The sequence below is a fragment of the Balearica regulorum genome, chromosome Z (genome assembly GCF_011004875.1).
Source record: "Balearica regulorum gibbericeps isolate bBalReg1 chromosome Z, bBalReg1.pri, whole genome shotgun sequence".
Lineage (NCBI taxonomy): Eukaryota > Metazoa > Chordata > Aves > Gruiformes > Gruidae > Balearica > Balearica regulorum.
Genome location: NC_046220.1, coordinates 20,829,669 through 20,851,971, shown reverse-complemented (window position 1 = coordinate 20,851,971; position 22,303 = coordinate 20,829,669). Strand labels below are relative to the sequence as shown.

At 37.9% G+C, this 22,303-nt stretch overlaps 1 protein-coding gene across 1 annotated transcript in view; it reads right to left on the bottom strand.

Moving 5' to 3' along the window:
* Positions 1-22,303, bottom strand: part of PRDM6 (PR/SET domain 6) — a 77,463-nt gene that overhangs the window by 7,971 nt on the left and 47,189 nt on the right. The window contains exons 4-7 of the mRNA XM_075740826.1: positions 19,813-19,940; positions 16,009-16,133; positions 12,578-12,920; positions 1,537-1,713 (exon numbers count right to left, since the gene is read on the bottom strand). Coding sequence (XP_075596941.1) covers positions 1,537-1,713; positions 12,578-12,920; positions 16,009-16,133; positions 19,813-19,940 — 773 coding nt within the window. The remainder of the gene's footprint in view (positions 1-1,536; positions 1,714-12,577; positions 12,921-16,008; positions 16,134-19,812; positions 19,941-22,303) is intronic.

Genomic DNA, 22,303 nt, shown 5'->3' with positions numbered 1-22,303 from the left:
CAAAAGGGAAAAATAATGACTTTAAATGGGGCAAAATAGCAGATCTATTGGAAACATGACAAAAACAGGATGTTAAGGAAAAAAATTAAGTGGAGTCAACAAGGTTACACATAAGTAACACCTTAACATTAAAAGAAATCTATTTTCCATTTTGACCCGGAAACCTCTTCCATTAATTACTAAAATCTATTTACACAGCAACTAGATAAAATCAATCTGATTGCTCACACTATTTTTGGCTCACTTTCTATGGGCTCTGAGCATTCAACAGACTGGTTCTAGAGGAGTTGATGTTTCAGTGCTCTCAGTTTCTGTGCCTTGCCACCTGCAACACTATTCTAGCCATGATTTCTGGTATGCAGTATTTGGTTCCTGGCTCTGTCCCCTTGCCCCCAGCAGAGACATGTATGGAGGCTATACTTCCTTTCAACCATATATGGAGGCAAAGCATCTCTACCGGTATCTCTACTGAGCTTGTTATGAGGGGTTCTGACAGGCCCCATGGCTGAGCTCTCTTACATTAACCAGACTGAGAGCACAGTATGGCAAAAGTGGAAAAGAAAGACAAATGGAGAAAAGTACACAGAGGACAGACAATCCCTGGAGAAGTGGGAGAGACGCACACCTTCTTCTACACTTATTCCCATTCCTCCTAGGACCATCAGGTATCTTCTAAAAGAAGTGATATCAATACATTATTTTTCTTCAAAAGTAAAATTGTTCCAGGTATCATATCCATAAAATTTCTCTCTGTAAGTTCAGCAAAGACACAGATACAAATACGGAAAATTTGTATTCTGACTTGGAGAACACCTCCTGTTAGGTAGGCAGAGTCTTGCACAACATAAAGTAAAATCCACCTGGATCAGCTATGCTATGGCTGGAGGTGAGCATAGAGGGAAAATTCCTGAAAATCAAGTGTGTGCTTGCTTTAATTTCAATAAAAAGTAACTGCAGAAATAAGCAGCGTGTGTTTAATTGAAAACTATCTTGACCAGGTGACTTTTTGGTTTTTTCTTGCAATTTTAACAGCTGGACACTATCAATTTATTATTATGATCTTAGCAAACTTATGCCACAAGCCAGAGCTACATTTTCTATGCAGTGATTCTGAGACTAAAAAAAGATGTGTATTTCTCCCCTACATTTAACTAGATCCAAATTAGCTTTTATGTGAAGCTCCATCTACCTCTAGCATACAGACATTAAAGAATCATATTAATGTTCTTACAGCTTAGCCTGTCACCATCTTCAGTGTATTTTCCGCTATGGTTCTCTGGCAGCAGCTTGTCATTTAATTAAAACAAGCAAGTTCTCATCAGAGGACAGAAAATTGCTGAGGGCTTGCAAGGCAGCCAGAAACAAGCCTGGTTTAATCCTGATTTTAGCCACACCACTAATGGATTTATCTGGAGGTCTGACCTTGGCTTTCAAGGTAACTGTGTGCTGGTACAGACCGGTGATGCTAGTGCATAGCAGTGATGCATGTCCTTCTCTAATCTCAGCTGGCAAATGCTGCTGGCTTCAAGTACTTACTTAAAGGGCTTTTCCCCAGTGTGTGTCCGGATGTGATTGTTGAGTGTTGTGGCACCAGCAAAGGCACGACCGCAGTAGCCACACTTGAAAGGCCTGTCGCTGGAGTGCGTAACTACGTGGTTCCTCAGCTCTGAAGGTTGGGAGAAAGACTGGGAGCAGTGACCACACTGGTAGGGCCTGCAAAGGGAAAGAGAAACATCATGCTGTCAGTGCTTTCTATGAACAGGAAACCGTATGGGCAGGAACACCTGTTCTTCCCAGACATTTCCAAAGAGACCTGCAGGTGCACTTCTCTGTGGCTTTCTTGGGAGACACATACCCAAAACTTCATGGCCTCTTAGCAAATGTGAAATGCTTGTGCATGAATTGACCAAGAGTCTATGGGCATCATGCCACATAAAACATAACTCAGCAAGCTAGTGAGCCTGCACTGTACATCACATGCCTGCCTTATTTCTCCTAAACTCAACATGATACTCCTTAGTCACAAAAAATCCTCACACATCGGAGCTAAGAGACTGATGAAATCTTCTGTCTCTTGGTGCCAGCTACAGTGTTACCCACAAATGCATGTCTGATCGTTATACCTACATCCTAGGCGGATTATGTGATTGTTTGCAATTAAATTCTTCATACTGCTTTGGAGCAAAAGTAACTGCCATGTAACAATTACCTTTCTATTTTCTTACTGCTGTTGAAAATATTTGCATTTAATTAACAAGTTTCTGCCATCCAGACTGAAAATGCCTTTTTTGAGATCTTGAAATGAAACCCAGAACTTAGGTTTTCAACACCACAGTTTGTTAAAAACAAACATAAACAAACAAACACACTCAACTGAGAATGTTACAAATTCAGAATCATAACAAACACTGCAAACACAGAATGAAAAGGACAGCAAGCAGAGACAGGACCACTGAAATGCATGTACCACTCCTAACTAAAATAAAATGTGAATAAACAATGTTTATATATTTCTGTTTAGTAAAAGTGATTTAATATCAACATCTTATACACTGAGGTTTTTTTCCTTTTCACATTTGATTTAAGTTAGTAACAGAGTCCTACATGCTTATCAGAGTTTTTTTTAAAAAAGTAAGACTTTTTCTAGAGGTATATAAATTATTTTTTTACACTGCACAACATTTTATGGCACAGCTCTTGACGTCTGCATTTCTAGACCCAATGGCCAACACCAACTTAATTGCTCTCTCTTTAATAAATGTGTATGTTTAAATAGCTAGAAACCAAAACTAAAGGGAAGGAGACAATGGTGACCAAGCATGTACAATTCAATTAAGTGCAAAATAAAGTGAACTATCTCATTTGTCAAGTGAACTGCTTAATTGTGGCTACTTGCATCACTGAACACAAATACTATTATTTTACAGTGCTTCAGAGCACTGAACCCTGATTGTAGAATTTTTTTAGCTTGATTAATAGCTCAGTATTAGTCAATAACTCAATAGCTTACAATTTTAATTACTTACATTTGAAAATCTAACTGCTCTCCAAGTTTGAAAGAAATATAAAAAAAGATGTGGAAAGGTTGCTTAACCTAGATTATATGGCCTTTAAAAAATTACATGAATATATGTAAAATAATATTTTAAGAAAAAAATAAGTACTGAGTATCTGTTTCTGTTATTGGAAGACAAGTAGTAACTTGCCCAGTCTTCTTCTTTCTTGAACTGCATGGTTAATTTGCACAGAAAATATTTATCAAACTTGACATGAAAATTCAAGTGCTGGTAAAACAAAGATGATTTCTGAATGCAGACTTATTTGTTTGGGTATTTTCAAATCAAACACTTTTAAGCAAAAAGAACACATTAAGGTATTTTGTATCCAGGAAACATTGATTTTTTAATAGTGAAAGGGACCATTAACATCTATTTGCCTCTGGTTATCTATTTTTAACAGCTACCACAATAAATGATACAACACTATATAAAACCAATCAATCTTTTATTTTTTTAACAATGTGATTATTTTCATACTGTGAAAAGTCACACCGTAACTTGTCTGTAAATAGTCAAAATTCCAAACCAGTTATAACTGAACATTGTGATGCCAAGTAAAATGTTTTTACCCCCTACATTGCTCAAAACAAATTTCTTGTTTACAAAGGGTATTAATATATGTACTCAGGATACATTTCACTGGCTGATGCTCAAGAAAAAGAGCCCTGTAAAAAATCATTTATTGTTAGATCGCTTTGAATGTATTTTTTCCATTCATCCATATCTTGGGAAAAAAACTGTTAAAGAAGTTACCCTCCTTTTTGCAGGGGATGCATTTCTCCAGTTTATACACAGGTGATTCTGATTAATAGTAAAATGGGCAGAATAAGTAATTTTTTCAAGCTAGATACAAGGCATACATTAAACAAAGCTCATTTTAAAAAGAAAGCCTATAAATGCATTGAAATGCTATAACAATTTAAAAATGCTGTATCTGATTTGCACAATTGCAGATTCAAATATGTCACATTTTGACAACTTTTGGATACTACTATTTTTTCCAAGAGCAAAAAAAGTCATTCAATAAGTATAAAAGTTATCATTTTGTTTTCTGGTAACAATTTTAGTGTGCTCAGAAATCTTTCTTGGCAGAAAATAAAATCAATATGCTGTTTTTAAAAAAATGAAAGTGGTGCAGAAGGACTGAACATGAGCAATGCTCGGTTCAGTGAGTACATTGACACGGGCAGAGCAGGGCTGTCTTTGATGTAGCAGTTATGTCTTCTGCCATCACTTTGGTCTGCACTGGGGCAATGAATTAAGATGGTGACCTCTTTATAGCAGAGGTTTGCAGACAGAAGGACCAGGGATATACTGACAAAACCAGTAGTCTTCACAGGCTGTATTGTCAAAGATGTGCTGCTAGACTGAATGCAGTCCCAGGCCAGAAAAACTAATTTCCACTGGAATAACTAAGAACATTTTGGTTCTTGGTTGGGATAGAGTTAATTTTCTTCATAGTAGCTAGTATAAGGCTACTGCAAACAGTGTTGATAATAGAGATGTTTTTGTTACTGCTGAGCAGTGCTTACACAGAGCCAAGGCCTTTTCTGCTCCTCACACCAGCCCACCAGCGAGGAGGCTGGGGGTGCACAAGGAGTTGGGAGGGGACACAGCTGGGACAGCTGACCCCAGCTGACCACAGGGATATCCCATGATATGATGTCATGCTCAGCATACAAAGCTGAGGGAAGAAGAAGGAAAGGGCAGATGTTCAGAGTGATGGTGTTTGTCTTCCCAAGTAATTGTTACACATGCTGCAGTCCTGCTTTCCTGGAGATGGCTGAACACCTGCCTGCCCATGGGAAGGGGGGAATGAATTCCTTGTCTTGCTTTGCTTGTGTATGTGGCTTTTGCTTTACCTATTAAACTGACTATATTTCAACCCACAAGTTTTCTCACTTTCTCTTTCACTCTTGCAATTCTCTCCACCATCCCACCATGGGAGGAGTGAGCAGGCGGCTGCGTGGTGCTTAGTTGCCAGCCTGGATTAAACATGACAACCTTCTTGAGCTTCAAGGTATCCATGTGACTATAAGCCTAGCTGTGTCACAGCCCAGATGTATGTTGATGCTCCGGAAAATTAATGTTCAAACAAAATGGATGTCTGTCACTTCATAGGTGAAAGCCTACATAACTAAAATATTCCTTTGCAGATGTACAGACAGATTTGAAAGCATAAAAGTAATCAGTTTGATGAAACAGGTGTACCAAGGCCTCAAAGCAGATGCTGACTATCTGAAGAAATATTTTTTTCTATAAAAATTTGTTCTCCAGCTACCATGTAGCAGAAACAACATATTTTTGAATGTCTTCAACACTGCATTTTGTACAAAGGATCTTGTAGGCCTTCCCAGATGTAAATCAAGCCTGATCAAAATCTTCTCATTTAGTATTTTTATGTCACATTTAAGAACAGCTAAACTGATGTATAGTAATGCGCAAATGAGAATGATGTGCTGACAGCCATCAAAAGCAGTTCTAGTGTTTTTCATTAAACACCTAGCTACCTAGCTTTCTAGTTGTCCTTCTTCCTGTCTGAGCTTAAAAGAAGGAAATCTACTTAACTAGAAGCAAATTCTCCTGTTATAAAAATTACACTGTTGCCATTAACACTGTGCACCATCAATCAGCTATCTAGCTTTACTATCGTGTAGGGTCCAACAGCTTTTTCTAGAGACTCTAATCTTACAGTCCCTGACTATATGATGGCCCACTATAGGAACACAGGCCATTTAAAGTGAAATTCAGAAAGGAGTAACAGTAATGTAATAGTTTTCAGGTTTTGTAGTTGTCGTGGTTTAGCCCCAGCTGGCAACTAAGCCCCACGCAGCTGCTCACTTGCTCCCCCCCACTGGGATGGGGGAGAGAATCGGAAAAGAGAAAGTGAGAGAACTCGTGAGTTGAGATAAAAACAGTTTAATAGGACACATACACAAAAAAGATGATGATGATGATGATAATAACCACAACAACAACAATAAAAATAATAGTAATAATAATGAAATAGAAAACAATTAATGAACAGCACAATTTCTTATCACCTGAAGTCAATGCTATACAAGACCCCCAGCTGCCCAGCCTTCCAGCCCACATGCACAAGCAAAGCAAGACAAGGAATCCATTCTCCCCTTCCCATGGGCAGGCAGTGTTCAGCCATCTCCAGGAAAGCAGGGCTCCAGCATGCGTATCAGTGACTTGGGAAGACAAACAACATCACTTTGAAGTCAATGTTGCACAAAACCCCCGGCTGCCATGCAAGACCTCCAGCTGCTGTGCCAGGCCCCCAGCTGCAAAATGGGACGTGACGTCATGTGGTATGGAATATCTCTTTGGTCAGTTTGGGTCAGCTGCCCTGGCTGTGTCCCCTCCCAGCTTCTTGGGCATCCCCAGCCTTCACCTTGGTGAGGCAGTATGGGAAACTGTCCTTGACTGCTTGGCAACAACTAAAAACATCAGTGTGTTATCAAAATTGTTCTCATCCTAAATCCAAAACACAGCACTACACCAGCAATCAGAAAGAAAATTAACTCTATGCCTGCCAAAACCAGGACAGTAGTTATTTAGATTTTGAGCTTTTCCAAGTTTTTCAAGTTACATTTTCAAAAAGACAATACTTTTTGCTCCCTAATTCAGACTATCTCTTGAATGATTTTGCTCCTTGGTGATGTTTTTCCCTCTCTTACAATTTTCTCACTTTTGTAGCTTTTTTTTTTTTTTTTTCCCCCTGGGTGAAACTATATCATGTATAGGACCAGTACAAAACCCATGTTCTCCTGTGAGGCTTATTGAACCTCACCAAAGCTCATGCTTCATGCAGGGGATGGCACAAAGCATGTTAAGGGATAACAATAGAAAAATCCATATCTTTGCACCTGGAATAGCTGCTGGCAGACATCCGTATGTTTAGATTGATTCTTTTTAGATTTTCATTTAGCAAAAGTGATTTTTTTATTATTATTATTATTAATCTTGTACTATTCCTTTGCTAGAACAATATACTTCCCAAGCCCTGACTCCTAAGTACATCCAGACAATATAAATCTCTTTTCTGCATGGTAAATAATTCATGGTCTGAATTATTAGAATCCTGAAAAATCTTTTATTTATTTTCCAGTGAATTTTCAAATTCTTTCCTTTACGATGAACAGATTTCTGGTGAGACCTCTTCAGAAGTGAATTTGCTGTTTTCAAGGGGCATGTGGAATCCCAGGGCAATCTTTAGAAGAGGAATTTTGTCTAATGGTGAGTTCCTGAATACCTGTAACTCTGCCATTGAAACACTGTCAGATCAGGGAGACAAAATGGCATATTGCTGTCATATTTTCCCCTTAGGAAAAGCACCAACTGAAAGAAGAGAGACTGACATGGGGTTGAAAGTGCTTTTCTCCTTGTTGAGGACTAAGTAAAAAATGAACGCAATTGATGTCAAGGTCTCAAAGCATGAGATGCAGGGCTCCATTGAACCCAGGTCAGGGTTTCACAGTGTGATAGGAGGAAGGCTGTTACACCACAGCCTCTGCAAAAAAATGAAAGCAGGGTACACTGAAATGGGGCCAGCATCAGCTGTCATGGCCAGGCCTTCACACAACATCCAGCATTAAGAGCACAGCTGCAGTCAGAGGAGTTAGGTCACAGTTGTCCTAATGGAAAGGTATTTTTTGGAGGGATTCCTTCTCCTAGCAAGTTGAGCAAAGAGGCTGGAGAACAAAGCAACACCTAAGGATACTGCTAGCTTGCACACAGAAGCATTCCTAGCATCAGCGTGGTTACATTCACCACCTCCAGACTCTACATCTCCGACTGTCTTGGTGTTCCCCTCAGGCAGCACGCAGCAGTGGAGATGGCAGAGCTGGACCTACTGGGAGTTCTGAGATCGTCTCTTAACAAACGTTTGTGGAGGACCTATCAGAAGTAGAAAGTTAGTGCATTTTAAGTGTTTCCAAACTTCTGAAGCTGTCAGGGAGTGGTGCTGCTCTGTACACCCTTTGTTTTTATTAACTATGAGTACCGGGAGTTTGCAAACCTTTGTGAAAAGATTATGCAAGAACAAGCATTAAATTCAGCATGATGTTTACTTTAATTGAGCAATATTCCATAGCCACTCTATAAACAGAAACAGATGACTCTTGCTCACAACATTTACTTTTTTAGGTCTGTTTTGGGAGATGTTTAAAGTAATTAATGGACTTGGGGAGAATATCAAGGTCAAAGGCACAGAACCTATAAAGACAAATACAAAAATGGGTTGAGCCGTGATCTTTGAGAAAAGGTTCTATTAAATTGGCAACTTCAAACTTCAAGCTACTGTTTTAAAAAACCCCTCACAATTTAATATTGAGGTGGTACAGCAAAACATGAGTACAACAATACCTTTTGAGTAAAGAAGAATTGTGAGAGCCAGATAACATCTACAATCTATCAGCCATGGACATACTTAAGGACTGGGTTTTCCCTCAGATTATCAGCTTAGATACATGGCAATCAATTAGAATATATATCACACAGACGTGTATATTGTATATGAAAATGTGCCACAGACAGCTCTTGGGAACTGCAGCCATCTGCCTTTCCTCAACACCAGTACATCCTGAATCTGGTGATCATAGTGAGAAAGAAGAAGAAGGTCATTAAAAGAGACCACATCATTATCAGAAAAGTGGTTGCTGTTAAAGGACAAGAAAAATTAAAAATATTGCTCTAAAAAAGATTCACTGTGATCAAATGCTTTTGGTTACCCCTTTCTGGAGCCTCCAACAAATAGGATTGTTGAGAATTTCTGCAGGGAAAAAAACAAACAACACAACAAACCCAAAAACAAACAAACAAAAAAACCCCACAAAAGATAAAATAGATCTCCGATTCCTGCTTCAAGAAATAGTTGCTCAAACTGCTTCTGTCTGGAAAAGTCTTTTAAAGACTCCCAAATCAGAAAGTCCCAGAATTCAAATCCTGATGGGTTTAAATCTTCATCTGCCATACCCACTCCAACCCCAATTACCATTAAGTTCAAAGGTAGCCAACAAAAGCCCAACAAAATACAACAAGCTAAAAAAATCTTGATGGAAAGGGAGAAGTAAATTATAAGTAAACTAGTAGATAATTTAAAGTTAATTTTAATTAAAATCCTAATGTTAATCTGAAACAACAAACACAGGAGATAATGTTAATTATTCTCCCTATTTTATATTCATCATTTTTTAAAATTATTTTTATTTATTAAATCATCTGCCTGTTAAATAGGACCATTTCTTTCTTACTGCCTAACAGAATTAAGTATATTGTGGCCTTTTTTAATGTCTACTCTCATTCAGATGTTTTCTAAATTTAAGTGGCTTTAAATTAATTTCTTTTTTTTTAATTTCTCAAGCCCCAAGTAGTCTGCTTTTCTCAAAGCTCAGTCCATGAATTGGAGTCCTATATAGATTCAAAGATGTTTCCCTGCACCTCATGCTGTAGGTAATCAGCATTGTTCAAAAACAAATACAAAGCCAGAACAGATAGTCTAAAGTAATTTCCTAGAGAAGACAGCCCCCACTGCTTCAGTCACATCAAAGATATAGTGGCTGGTGTGCTCACAAATTGCTGACAACAAATGGGGAGCTGTTTATCAGCCAGAGTGGTGCAGCAGATATTGTTGAGAAAATACAAACCAGAGAGTTGCACCCAGTACTTCAAGCTGGCAGACAGGTATTCTTTCACAAATCATACCTTGTTTTCTTGTCTCCAGGAAATTTTGTACATTTTAGGAATTTTTCATCTGTAGAAATGCAGTATGTTTAAGAAACCAAAGACAACTCTTTTCCAGCCACTGTATCACTAAATAGCTGATGTACTAGTACCTGTTAAAAGACAAAAAGCTGCCTGTGATGAAAGCTTAACCTGTAATGACTTCTAACCAGGGATACGAGAACCCAGATATTAACACAGTTATGATCCACAGTAATCATTATTCTGGTAATTTCAAACACTGAACAAACTGCAGTCAGCTTAAACAGATTCATGTGACTGACGTCCCACATAACGCTCTAAAAAAGACCTATTGGGAAATGCTTTTACAGCAGTTATGTTGATGGCACACCTCACGGGAACAATGAAGGCATTACAAAACTCGCGTCCACAAGGAGACTGCACTCCTTTTTTTGTACTCCTTTAAAGTTATTTAATGAAAACAGAGATGTAAGCCATTTTTCAGTACACCAGGAACACAGAACAGAGCACTGCAGTACGTAGTATTTATGCAACAGATTGATCCTAAGTGTATCTTAACAACCTCATTTGGGTTTTATGCTCTCTATATAACACAAGAGAAAGTTTCTTAAGAACAGGATTCACAAAACCCAACAAGCCAAAAAGGAAATCAGCTCAATTAGCCAGTATCGATATTGAGAAAAAGGCCTTACCTATTATGTTTCGACTCTTCCTGGAAGCTTCTGGGATATAACACTTACAACTCAGAGTCTTTACTTATCGCCTCTCCACCCCAATCCTACCCAAATCTGCTGAGACCTTCCGCTAATCACCCTTTGCTCTCTTTGCTCCTGAGGGAGCCGACTCGTCTTCTGATCTAGATAATTTTCCTACTATGCTGTAGGGTATTCTGAACTAAAAATGCTCTTCACTTTCTTGTTGAAGATGTTCTGCATGAACAAATTAGGCAGGCGCAGGAGAGAGAAAACAGTAAGATGTCATGAATCAGTAATCTACTAAAGAGGGTGTTCACCTCTAAGGGGGAAGACTTAAAATCCAGCCTGCATTTCAGACAATATTTGGCACAAGATACTTAGGACAAAATAAATAAAAATAATTAAAAAAAACCAAAACACAAATAAACCCAAAATAAACAAGCAAACAAATCTCTCACCTCCAAGATGACAGACCTAATTGTAGGATAGATTTATCCTCATCTTCTCTCTCTGGCAAAATGAATATTTAACTATCCCTTAGAGTGCAGAACAGTCCCATTAGGAGAGACTCTTCTTCACATTAACTATTGTCTGCAGCTTGGTTCTTCATAAAGGAAGACACAGGTTCAAGTGAAGGAAAGGATGAAATCTAGGCATCACACCTGGTTTGGATGAATCACTGAAAAGGTATGTGAAGGAGCCTCACGACATATCTCTTCCAAACTCCCTGATGCAGCATTTTATGCTTTACAGTATTCTTAGGATACTCTAACACTGGAAACACAAGAGTCAATGAAACTTAGGAGAGTGACCTTTCGGGACATTGTGGCACTTAAATTGGCAATTGTGTCTACAGCTTCCTTAGAACAGTGTTTGTTTCTGCTAAGTCCTGAATAAAATTCAGAAACTGTCGAAAGGGCTTTTTTGCCTTCACAATATTATAAACTTTTTAAATTCTGTGAAGATTTGCATGGAATCTAATTTGCCCCTAGCATGCTTGACATTTCTTCCTGGAAAACTGTATTTATGCTCCAGTATCTCCACACCCACAGAATCACACAAGCGTATGTGTACACATAGATAACCACATACACAAAGAGAGACAGACATGCATACAAACACACACACAGACTCACTGTTGACTAATTTTTGTTGGTGTTTTTGTTAAATGTAATTCACAATTAAATACTGCTTTTAGAACAACTTTCCAGGGACTCAGCTGTTCTGCTCAAACCTTCTTCACAGCTGAAGAAGAGACAAAACATGGGCAGCCTTTTTTATTGAATTAATTTGATTTTTGTCTTTTGTCCTGCCAGCTATCAAAATTGTCAGATAAACCAGCTTTGATTCATAAATAATGGTTCCATTATATTTACTGTGCCACTGGTCAGAGTACCTGAAATTTTAATTCACTTGTTCAGCTAAATTTCATCCTCAGTTCATGGCCATAAAATTCTGTATTGACAAACTTTCAAACCAACTTTGACTCTGAGGTATCTAGTCAACATTTTTCTTCTGTGTGGATATTAGTTTATTGAATAAGTGGCATCTGTTTTCCTCCACATCACTAGTGGAGTAGGTATTTCCTTTTGACAGCTTTGCACGATTTATGGGTTTGCATGCTCTGAAGAAAAATAGTACTAAGCAAAAAATTCCAATTCATTACCTCTTAGTACTTAATTAAGTTCATACACATTGCACACTATAGGTGAACCCTGAAATGACTGTGACAGCCACTGAGCAGCCAGTTAGATTATCTTTGGAAGACAGACAGACTTTTAATTATCTTGACCTCATTTTTCCATCTGTGATATTCATAAATTTTCCTTCTATTTTGTTGCTTCCATCAGATGTACCAAACCATTCTGAAAACAAGATTATATCCTTAGCTATTTCCTTTTATCTGCACATTTAGGCACCAAATGTTTTTAAAAATAGTGAAGTCAAGCAATGTTTTTTATCGGCTTACTTCACACAGCTGCAGATGAATTATGTCGTACAGGCTCCTCCTAATAATGGTTTGGTTTTGGAAATGATAACAGCTTGATAAAAGAAGAAAGCAGTGGATCTGGCTATCAGTAGATACAGAAATAAAGAGAGCCTGGGCTTTACCTGTCAGGGTTCTGCGTACACACATGCATCTGTAAGAGGATCCGCTGGGTGAAAGTCTTAAAGCATTGCCCACATTTCCAAAGATGCCAGTCACTGAACTCAGAATTTAGTTGGCTTGTTGAAGTTGGGCTTGCAAGAACTCGTTGGTTTTTGACACTGATCTGGTTAAATCCTGACTCGATGGACCCAGACTTATCCAGGAGAGAAAAATTTCTGCTACACGGAGTCTGTGGAAATACTATGGATCGCTGTGGAGTGGCAGGGGATAGTTTGCTACTTTTATTAAATGGCTGTAGGGTGTCTTGTCTGGACATGGCCTCCATTACAGTCGAAGGGACATTCACTGGGAGAAAACAAGAAAAGTAAATAAGATCCTTTTTATGCCTTTTTAAAACTAATACAGTGTTGGGAGACACCAAAAAAATACCAACATCCATTTTCTTGATACTAGAATTAAACAACTTTATTTTAACAATGCACAAAAAAAAAAAAAGGGCTTAAATGAGACAGTGACCTGAACGGATGATGCTGATATTGTGACACTGAAATGAAAACTCATGCGAAGGGGTGTCTGAGACTGAAAGGACTCAGAGCAGCCTGACTGTGATATACATTTATTGCACAATGGGATTGTCATCTGAAAGAAAATGCTGCTGCACTTGTGATACCCTGACTCTGCATGTTGCAGAGTCCAATTGCTGTATCACAGACAAGCATGAATTTTGAGAGCATGGGGAAAAAAATCCTTGCTCAGACACTCCTTGAGATACAACAGGGCTTAAATATCTACTGCAGCAATAATTCCTTTATCCTCTTAAAGGTCAGACACTAACGATATTATACTATTAGATGTCACAAATAGTCACATAGCCTGTACAATACAAAGCCAGTGACTTCACCATGACTCGTATGATTAACGCTAAGAGCAGCCAGATCACCATGAGACAATGCAAAGTATAGGCAGACATATCTTTGTACATCAATTTCCCACCTACAAAATAGGAACAAAAACTGTTTCTGGTCCCGTGAATGTCTTATGATCATCAGTTAACTATGGCTTATGAGGCACTCAGACATTTCAGCAACAAATGCAATATACTGTTATCATAAAGATATGATTTAGTGCTGAATTTGGATGTTGCATATTAAGGAAGGCAGGAGGTCAAACATATAGAAGAAAGCTGCCTCACTCCTTGAGTACCATCTAGATCATGCAGTGAATGAAGCAAGGGTCCTATGGAAAAACGGGGTCAGCTAATGAAAGATTGTACCACCATGCAAAAAGAAGCATAATTTAGGTGACCTGGGCCCAGTACCTTCTCATGCTTTCTAAGTTAGGCACATTCAACCTCATGAGATGATAATATTTTAATGGGAATTTTTTAATTAAATATGTTGCATACATATGTCTACATCTACATATGTTCACACATTTTGTTACTGTTGCAAAGTGTTTATATGTATGTGTCCACGTGTAGGTACATAGCACCTACTAAAGAGGTGATTAGAAACTGCAAATCAAGTCATGATGATAGATTTCTAAGAGCAAATACGAGCATTAAATTTCAGTTGTGAGCTGGAATCACCCAACATTATTTAATATACAATAAAAATGTAATACAAACCAATTTTTGGTAATACCTTAAATAATGCCAGTAACTTCACACAGTTATGTCCTAATAACTTCCATCAATCATAATAACTTCAATATTATAGTATTGCATGCTATTTAATTTACTTAAGTTGAGGTCCTTCCTAGGTTATTCTTTTCTGGAATATCTGAGGACCTGATTTCTAAATAGAGTTAAAGTCATGAGGCTGTCTATCACAAGTTTCCAGCCATATAATACATTTTCTGTCTTTTGTCAGCACAAGGGGCAATTTGTATACTTTCATTTTGCCCCAACATTCTTACACAAGCAGATCACTTTTTTTTTTTTAAATTATATTCATAAAAGTGCACAGAAGCAATAATATCAGGACATTAAAGACCTAAAGAATATAGGAAGAGCTTGTACTGGGTGAAAATACCTCTGTGCAGAAGATAAGCAGGTTTACCCTGAGGGCTTAAGTGGCACTTAAGTCATATACCAGCTTGCAGCCGGCTCCATGCTCAGAGGTTAACTTCATCTACCCATGTCAGTCTCTCTGTGGATGAAACTCTTATTTCTCTCACATCAAAATATTAAGTGACAATATTTAGAGGTTTTAACTATAATGCTTTGCTTTTCAAATAAAGGGTTTGTAAGCCTCAGCTCATGAAAGAAAAAATAATATTTCTATATTGTACACTGTAGAGCAAGAGTTTTATCAGCAAATATTAGTGCCAGTAATTAAATTTCTTTTAAACTTCTCTCAAACGCAACAGATTTGAAACCTCAAGATGAAAAAGGATGTTTATTTTTGACAGTTTAATCCCTTCTATCTTGCTGTTTTATTGCTGCATGGTTCAGTATGTAAGTTGCTACGAGACATGAGTTCATCCTAGCATTGCTGTTTAAGTATCTACGTACTTGACCAAAAAAAATGTATCTTGTAATGTGGGCAGCCAAAGTCAATCAGGCCTCCATCATCGGTTTCTTTCACCACATAGATACACATAGCTGTTAAAATGGAAGAGAGGTCTTTGATGCAAGCTCTAATCAAGTTCCACACATGAACAGTGAAACTGGAGGGCCTGATTTGATCACCCATTCCCATTACAGACAAAGGTGTCCAGCACTAATTGCACTGGGTCTGTGTTATAAGTTACATGCTTAATTTTGTAATGATTCATAGCAAATTAAAATAAAATATTGAGAAGGGGTAGAAGAATGGATGGAAATGGGGATGGCCAGGATGGAATGGAGGTTCATTGTCATTTCAGCGACTTTTACACTCAGTCTGTATTTAGAGAAGCTGGCATTTACCTCTTAACCACAAGGATCAATCTCTCTCTACAAAACTCTACAATCAGTCAGACAAAGCTTTTCTCGACATACTCAGTGGTAACAGAATGAAGAATCACTAACAGAGGCCTCGTGGACTTGCAATGCATTACTGTTTTGCCAAGACAGTCTCTTGTGATAGGTCTGATAACAATGGAGAGGGCCAAGCAACTTGGTTAAGAATGGACTAAGAATGAATCATTTGTAAGAAAGAGTGATTCTACGCACTGCCAAGCCATGTGGAGCTGCCATGGTGGGAAATCTGCTGCTTAATTGCACATATCTGCACACTTTCAAACACCTCTGTTTATTTAGGTAACCACACCGTGATTTCGCACAGCTTAAGTGTATCAGCTTCAGGGTTTTATTTTGTACACATCAAGCTTACCTTAAATATATAACCACTTTCATTTAATATATCTTAAAATACTCTAGGAATATAGCTGATTAGGTATGAAACAAAAATTTTGGCTTATATAGGTAGAAATGTAAGGAACAACTTACAATTTTCATCTTGTGCAATGCACTGGAGAGGGATTCCAAAGAAAGATGTGTAGCTGTCATTGTACCACACCAACAGCTCAGTGCCCCTGGGGATATCTATACAAGCCCGGTAGAATATATTTGACCTAAGCAAGAGAAAAAGAAAAAAAATGCCTAATTTAGGAATAGAGCATTCTACTGTTAACATACACAGTATTACAGTAGAAATCCATTGTTTTGGAAGCATTTCTGCAGATAACTAAACGAATAACTTCTTATTATTTTAAAACCAAATCTATCATCAGGGAAGGACTTTCTTCCTGTAGCATAGGGTAACAAAGATCTTGCAGGCACTTTGTACATAGCATATTTAAAACACTATGATTTTACAAGCACCAAGATTTTATGAAAAGACTGATGATATTTTCCTGCAATGTCCCTTTTAAAGTGATTTTGGAAATGCTACATTTTGTTCACACAGTACAAGCATCAGAGTCATGCACACAGTTCAGCAAGTGCAGTCATTTAAAGAGCTTTGCATGTCATCTAAGCTAAAGTTAACATATTTTAGGGGTAAATATAAAACAATTCTTTCTGTTGAGTAAGTGCTTTTAGCAAGAGGTTTGAAGTAGTGTGACGTGGCCTTTCGTTACAGCAATATACCACCAAAAAGAGAGATCTTGGATTGCTGAGTAAAATAGACTCTGGCTTGGGGAAATAGAAAAATGGGGTTAATCTGAACATTCAACCACAAAAATCTTCCCCTGTATGGAACATGAGGGTATCGTTGATGATCCTTCAGTAAGTACAAATTAATGTTACCATAAATGTGGTATCTTATCACATCACTCTGTGGGAAAAGACTGTGGATATTCCTAGACCACTGAACTGGGACTTGAGTGGGGAAAAAAGAAAAAATCCTAGAGTCTCTAGCATAAAAACAAGAGCCTTATCCTGATCCTGCACTGATGTAAATAGCTTCAGAGTAATACCTCTACAGTTAACAGATTAGGCACAAGATAAAATAAAAATGTTATCAGTTTATAGTAGCTTTTCCCTTAGGCTTCACATGGAACAGTAGAACACACTCCTGTGAGATAGATAGAAATTCAATATATACAAGAAGAACACTCCACTCTCGCTGAAGGATTACATACCAAAATGATACAGTCAAAGTACCAAGAAATGACCATTTTTTATAACAGCTTATGTAAGGCAGAAAAACATCTATAGACAAAAAAAAAATGTTAGGCCTCAACTGGTTTTCTGAGTGAAGAATTGCTACAAACGTTAGCCTGAAGTTCAAGATAAAAGTGTTTAGGGTTGGAGGCCTTAAATTTAGACTTTCTGTAAAGAATTGGCTGTAGCGATGCAATTTGTTCCTTGTATAACACTGCAGACATAAGGAGAATCCTTTACCACATTTTTCATGGCAGTGAGATATGCACTTGTCAACATATTTTGTCACCGCAAAGTGGCTCTTGGCAACAGGATCATAAAGATCAATAAAAAAGTGCAGATTCTCAATATTTTACTAGCAGCTGCAAAAATTTCATTTATCTTGTTATTTTCCTCGCTTACTGCCACCCTGTCTCAGGAGGGCACTGCTAGCTAAGCAGAACGGTTTTCCTACCTTTCTATGAATATCTGACAAAAACTCTCCCCTTTGTGTCTCCCCCTCTCCTCCTCCTCCTCCTTTCTTCTTCTCCCTCTTTTTCTTCCCAGAGCTGTACATTTTGTTAATTCTTTCCACTGTTACATAAAAATGAAAATTGGAGCCACGCTATAAATTACCAGCATCTCCTAACTTGAGAAAAATTGAGTCTACTTTGTACTTCACCCTTGTAACATTTCATCTCTCAGTTTGGCTTCCCTTAACATAAACACAGCAGCCCAGCAAATGAATGTGCTAAAACCAAATGACACACTTTGCCGCTGAAAGAGCAGAACTGTTTTTGAGCAATGGGTGGTCTGTGAGGCTTGGAGTAGGCATGGAAAAAAAAGTGTAAGCGTACACCGTCCCTTACAAGCGTGCAGAGCTTCCAAAACTCGCAGAAATCTCTGCATGCTGAAGTACATCAAAGGGATTTTTCCCTTTTCGGATAATATTTCCTTTGCTGACATGTATTTAGTATTTTGGTTGGATGACTCATAAAGATAGCTTCATGGCGTCCCAACGCAGTTGAAGCAGAACACATGCCAACAAACATTATTGTCAGCCTCAAAATAAAAACAAAACGTTCAGCTAAGGGTCAATCAATCAAGAGCACTTTGAAGAAAATTCCATTTAGATATTACAAATCATAACAGAATGAATTTAAACCAGCTGACTTTCTGTGAGGAGGACGTCCATGTACAATAAAAATTAGGCCGGTTTTTCAGTGTCCAACTTTTCTATTTTCTTACACTTGGATGCAGTCACTGGTGATGGATGCCAGTTTTTTAAATTGTGTTTTTGTAGTTCATTTTATAAAGATCTAAAGTAATCGAAAACAGATCAACAGAGGGAACTCTAAGTAAAAACTCCATCATGAAAGAAGAGTTGTAAAATCCACTTAATATTGACAGATGTGTAATGACTTTCTCATGCTCACTTTTCATTTAGGTTTGTCATCTATATATATATGTACGCATATATATTTTTTTCTTATTTTTTATATATATATGCGCATGCACACGCCACTACACTGAGAAATAGTTCACAAGATACCTACAAAAATACTCTTTCATCATAGCAATCTTTATTCATTATCCACTGTGTTTATTTAAAATCCGACAGGACTTTAGCTATAAATATCAGATATTTAAGACTATAATAAAAGATTTGTAATGTATAAATAGGATTGTTATTTTTTTAACTGCGGCATTATTTAGTCAACTGGCCAGAGAATAAAAAAGCTGAAAATGCAATCGAACAATTTTACCATTGTTAAATTGGAACCCTATGGGATAATCAAACTTTATATATATTTCATTTTAGCTTGCTTTTGTATGTTTTATTTTTAATTTTAAAGGTACTTTAAATAAGTTTAAGATTCTTCCTAAAGAAAAGAAACTCCACTCTCTAAAACGACTAGCCAAAATCAGGATTGCTCACTGTGACTGGCAAGCCCAGGGCACTCTTTGATGTGCTTCCTAAAATGTTTAATAAGGCCAAGCAGTTGCTTCTGATTCTGAGGCAAAAGATTTGTTTATAACTGAGATCATGTATTTATGTAATGCGTTGTCTGGGTTTTCTGGATCTGTTTGCAAGTACAAAGTAAAACGCACCATCATTTCTTTAAATTTTTCTTCACATTTTGACCTTCTCTATCCAGCGACATGAGGCACATACACCAGCAATCTTGGATAGCAGGTGCACTCAACATCATAGAATATTTAGGTGTATACATGTCTCATGACTGACTCTCAGAAGGCCTTTGTGTTCAAAACTCCTCTCCTGCCATTTTTTCCTTTCCCCCTGCACAAGCATCTTTATTAAGGGCGGAAGATTGCTTGTGTTAGCTTGCTTCCAACCAGACCATTTGAAAATGAGCAGAGGGCTCTGTGCAGTGTGGTGGTCACACGAGTGACACTGGGCTGTACTTGCTCCCAGGAACTCCAGGGCTAGCACACTTACTACAACAGCTTCGGCTCAGGGCAACCAAAGTTAAACCCATCCTCATTACACCCTGCAGCTTTTGTATTGTCCCCAATGAGCACATTCAAAAAAGCCCTGCTACTGTCTTTGCAATCAAAGGCAATAGCACTGGTGACAGTTACAGTCAGACTTTCACTGAAAACATTTTCACCTTGTTGCATTGAGTAAATCAAAATGTACTTTACCTGTACTGAACCACTGTTAAGTTCTGCTCCCCACAGTGCCTTGCACATCGGATATACCTCATCCAGCTTGACTTACTGGGTTCTCCACCATCAATAAAGTGCTGCAGTGTCCCATCTTGGTCATATATCTGGGGGAGATGTCACAAGGTCAAGTAGTTAGAACAAATCATCAGCAATCATTTTCACTGCTTTGCTGGTGTCTCTCTGTGCCTTTTCCAGGAATTTATTGCCATGAGATTTGTCACTGCGTACTGATGCTCTCAGAAATCTACATGGAACAGCAAAAAAGTATTTTGGGGGATGCAAGTTTATCATGTTTCTTTTATCAAGCCAATCTTTCTGTATTAAACATATTTGTGGTGTCTCAAAGATGTGACCATGTTTCCCAAAGAATATTTAACCTATTTTGACAGGCTGGCCTTAAATAATGAACTGCCAGATAAACAAGAAAATCTGGATTTAAAGCCTGCATTGAAATGGCTGGAACATCTGAGCAAGGGGCAGTAGTAATCCCTAAACAAGTACCCCTTCCTTCACATCTCAGTTGCAGCAAGAGCATGTACTTCAGCAACCTCACAAGATACATTAGGGAGTTGTAGGCTTCATAATACCGAAATACATGAGACTAGAAGGAAAAAGACAGTTGAAGATGCTTTTAGGAGCTCCCTTGAGACATATAATTTTTTGAAGTAGTAAATGAGTAATTAGTCGTGAGGGAATCATAGTTTTCCTAAACATGACATCCCTGCTAAGGACATGAGAGCCAGTTATGGTAATTTTTTAAAAAGACAGTATTATGTCTCCAATCTGCGCTGGGTGCTCCCTGTGAAGTCAGGGAATAAAATTGCTCTGGAGGCTCTGAAATGATAAGATACATATTTCATGCACATCTGCCCTCCTGGCTGATTAAAAAAAAATTATCTAGGAAGCGTTAATCCTAGTAAAACCATATCATCTCACAAGATTTTTACCTATTACGTAACTACTTTGTTAAACTTCAGAAACATATCTGAACAATTAGATGCTTTTCTGAAGCAAAGCTGATCTTCAGGTCTTTTGCCCCTCCACAGACACCATCTGCTTTAATAGTCTTACTCCAAAAATGTTATCCTTTTTGAAACTGTATGAGCCTAAATTGATCTGTTTTCTTGAAAGTACTAATTCTGCTAATTAAAGAAGAACCACATTTATTACATTGAATTGAACATTTCTAAAGCAAGCAAATTAATCATTTTGTATTTCCATTTCAATAACAAGAGAATAATCTCAGAAATTATGTAACTATATTCAATATTTCTGATTTATTAAAAGAGTGTTTCCTACAATGCATGCCAAAACATACACGGGAATCAGAATCTCGTTCTTTACCACATGAGAGTCTCAAATTCAGGAGCCAGCCTTGCTTTTGCTTTTGACCAGGAGGGACTGGGAGTAATCAGGAGCAATATATCCATTGCTGGAGCATGAGACAGGGAAATCAAATGTCTACAGAGATCCTTATCATTTGTTCCCGAGTGCCTGTGACAAGGACCAGGAGGAACCTGGCCAGATGTTCCCGGACTGGAGAAGCAAGATACTACCCCAACATGCACTGAGTGGTGGAATAAAGTCAGAGAAAACGGGAGCATTTGCTCAGAGGCAAATACTCAAAATACCAGGGATTTGGTTTATTTTTTGTCTATGGTAGCTTGTTGATTATCAGCAAGGATCTATTCTTATGTAAACATGTTAACGTATGTTGAATCTATGAGCAAGATATGCTAAACAATAAAAATCTGTAATGGGAAATTGAAAAGTTTTACAGGAAATCAGTCTACAAAAAGGAAGAAAATGAAAAATTAATGACTAACAGTGTTTGGCTGGGACCATTTTGGCAATATCTATACAAACAGTCTCAGCACAGTGTTTATTATCTATTCATTTACATGGTGCTTACTAGCATGACAGTATATGGCTTAATGTGAGGCAAAAACAATTCCTATAAATTAAGAGCTGATAGCTCCTAATCCCCAGATGATATCAAACAGGAAAGACAAAGACGACTGCCGTAATCAGTACTGACAGCCATATCTGGACACACAGGGACCTACTCAGAACTCTGTGTATATGGACACATGAACTGACATGACAAATTAAAACCTGCCACCAAAATGCAGGACTGGAGCTTTCTCAGGCCTTGGCCTGGAGCAGGAACAATGGCTCTGCAAACACAACTAAATATTTTCAAAGGCTTTATTCCTGCAAGTACTTATGCATCAGTGACACTATGCTTTCCTTTCCTAGGGAGTTATTACTGACATTGCAAATAAAACTGCATAGTCAGAATCCATCCCACAGCATTCTTAGCCCTGTTCTTACAGGAATGAAAACCCAGCTGTAAGGAAGCAGAAACTCTAACCTTGGAAGGCAAATAGCAACACTGCATTATATCTGTTTATTTGCCAAATTGCACAATACAGGTTAAAATCTGAAAAACTTAACTGATATGGCT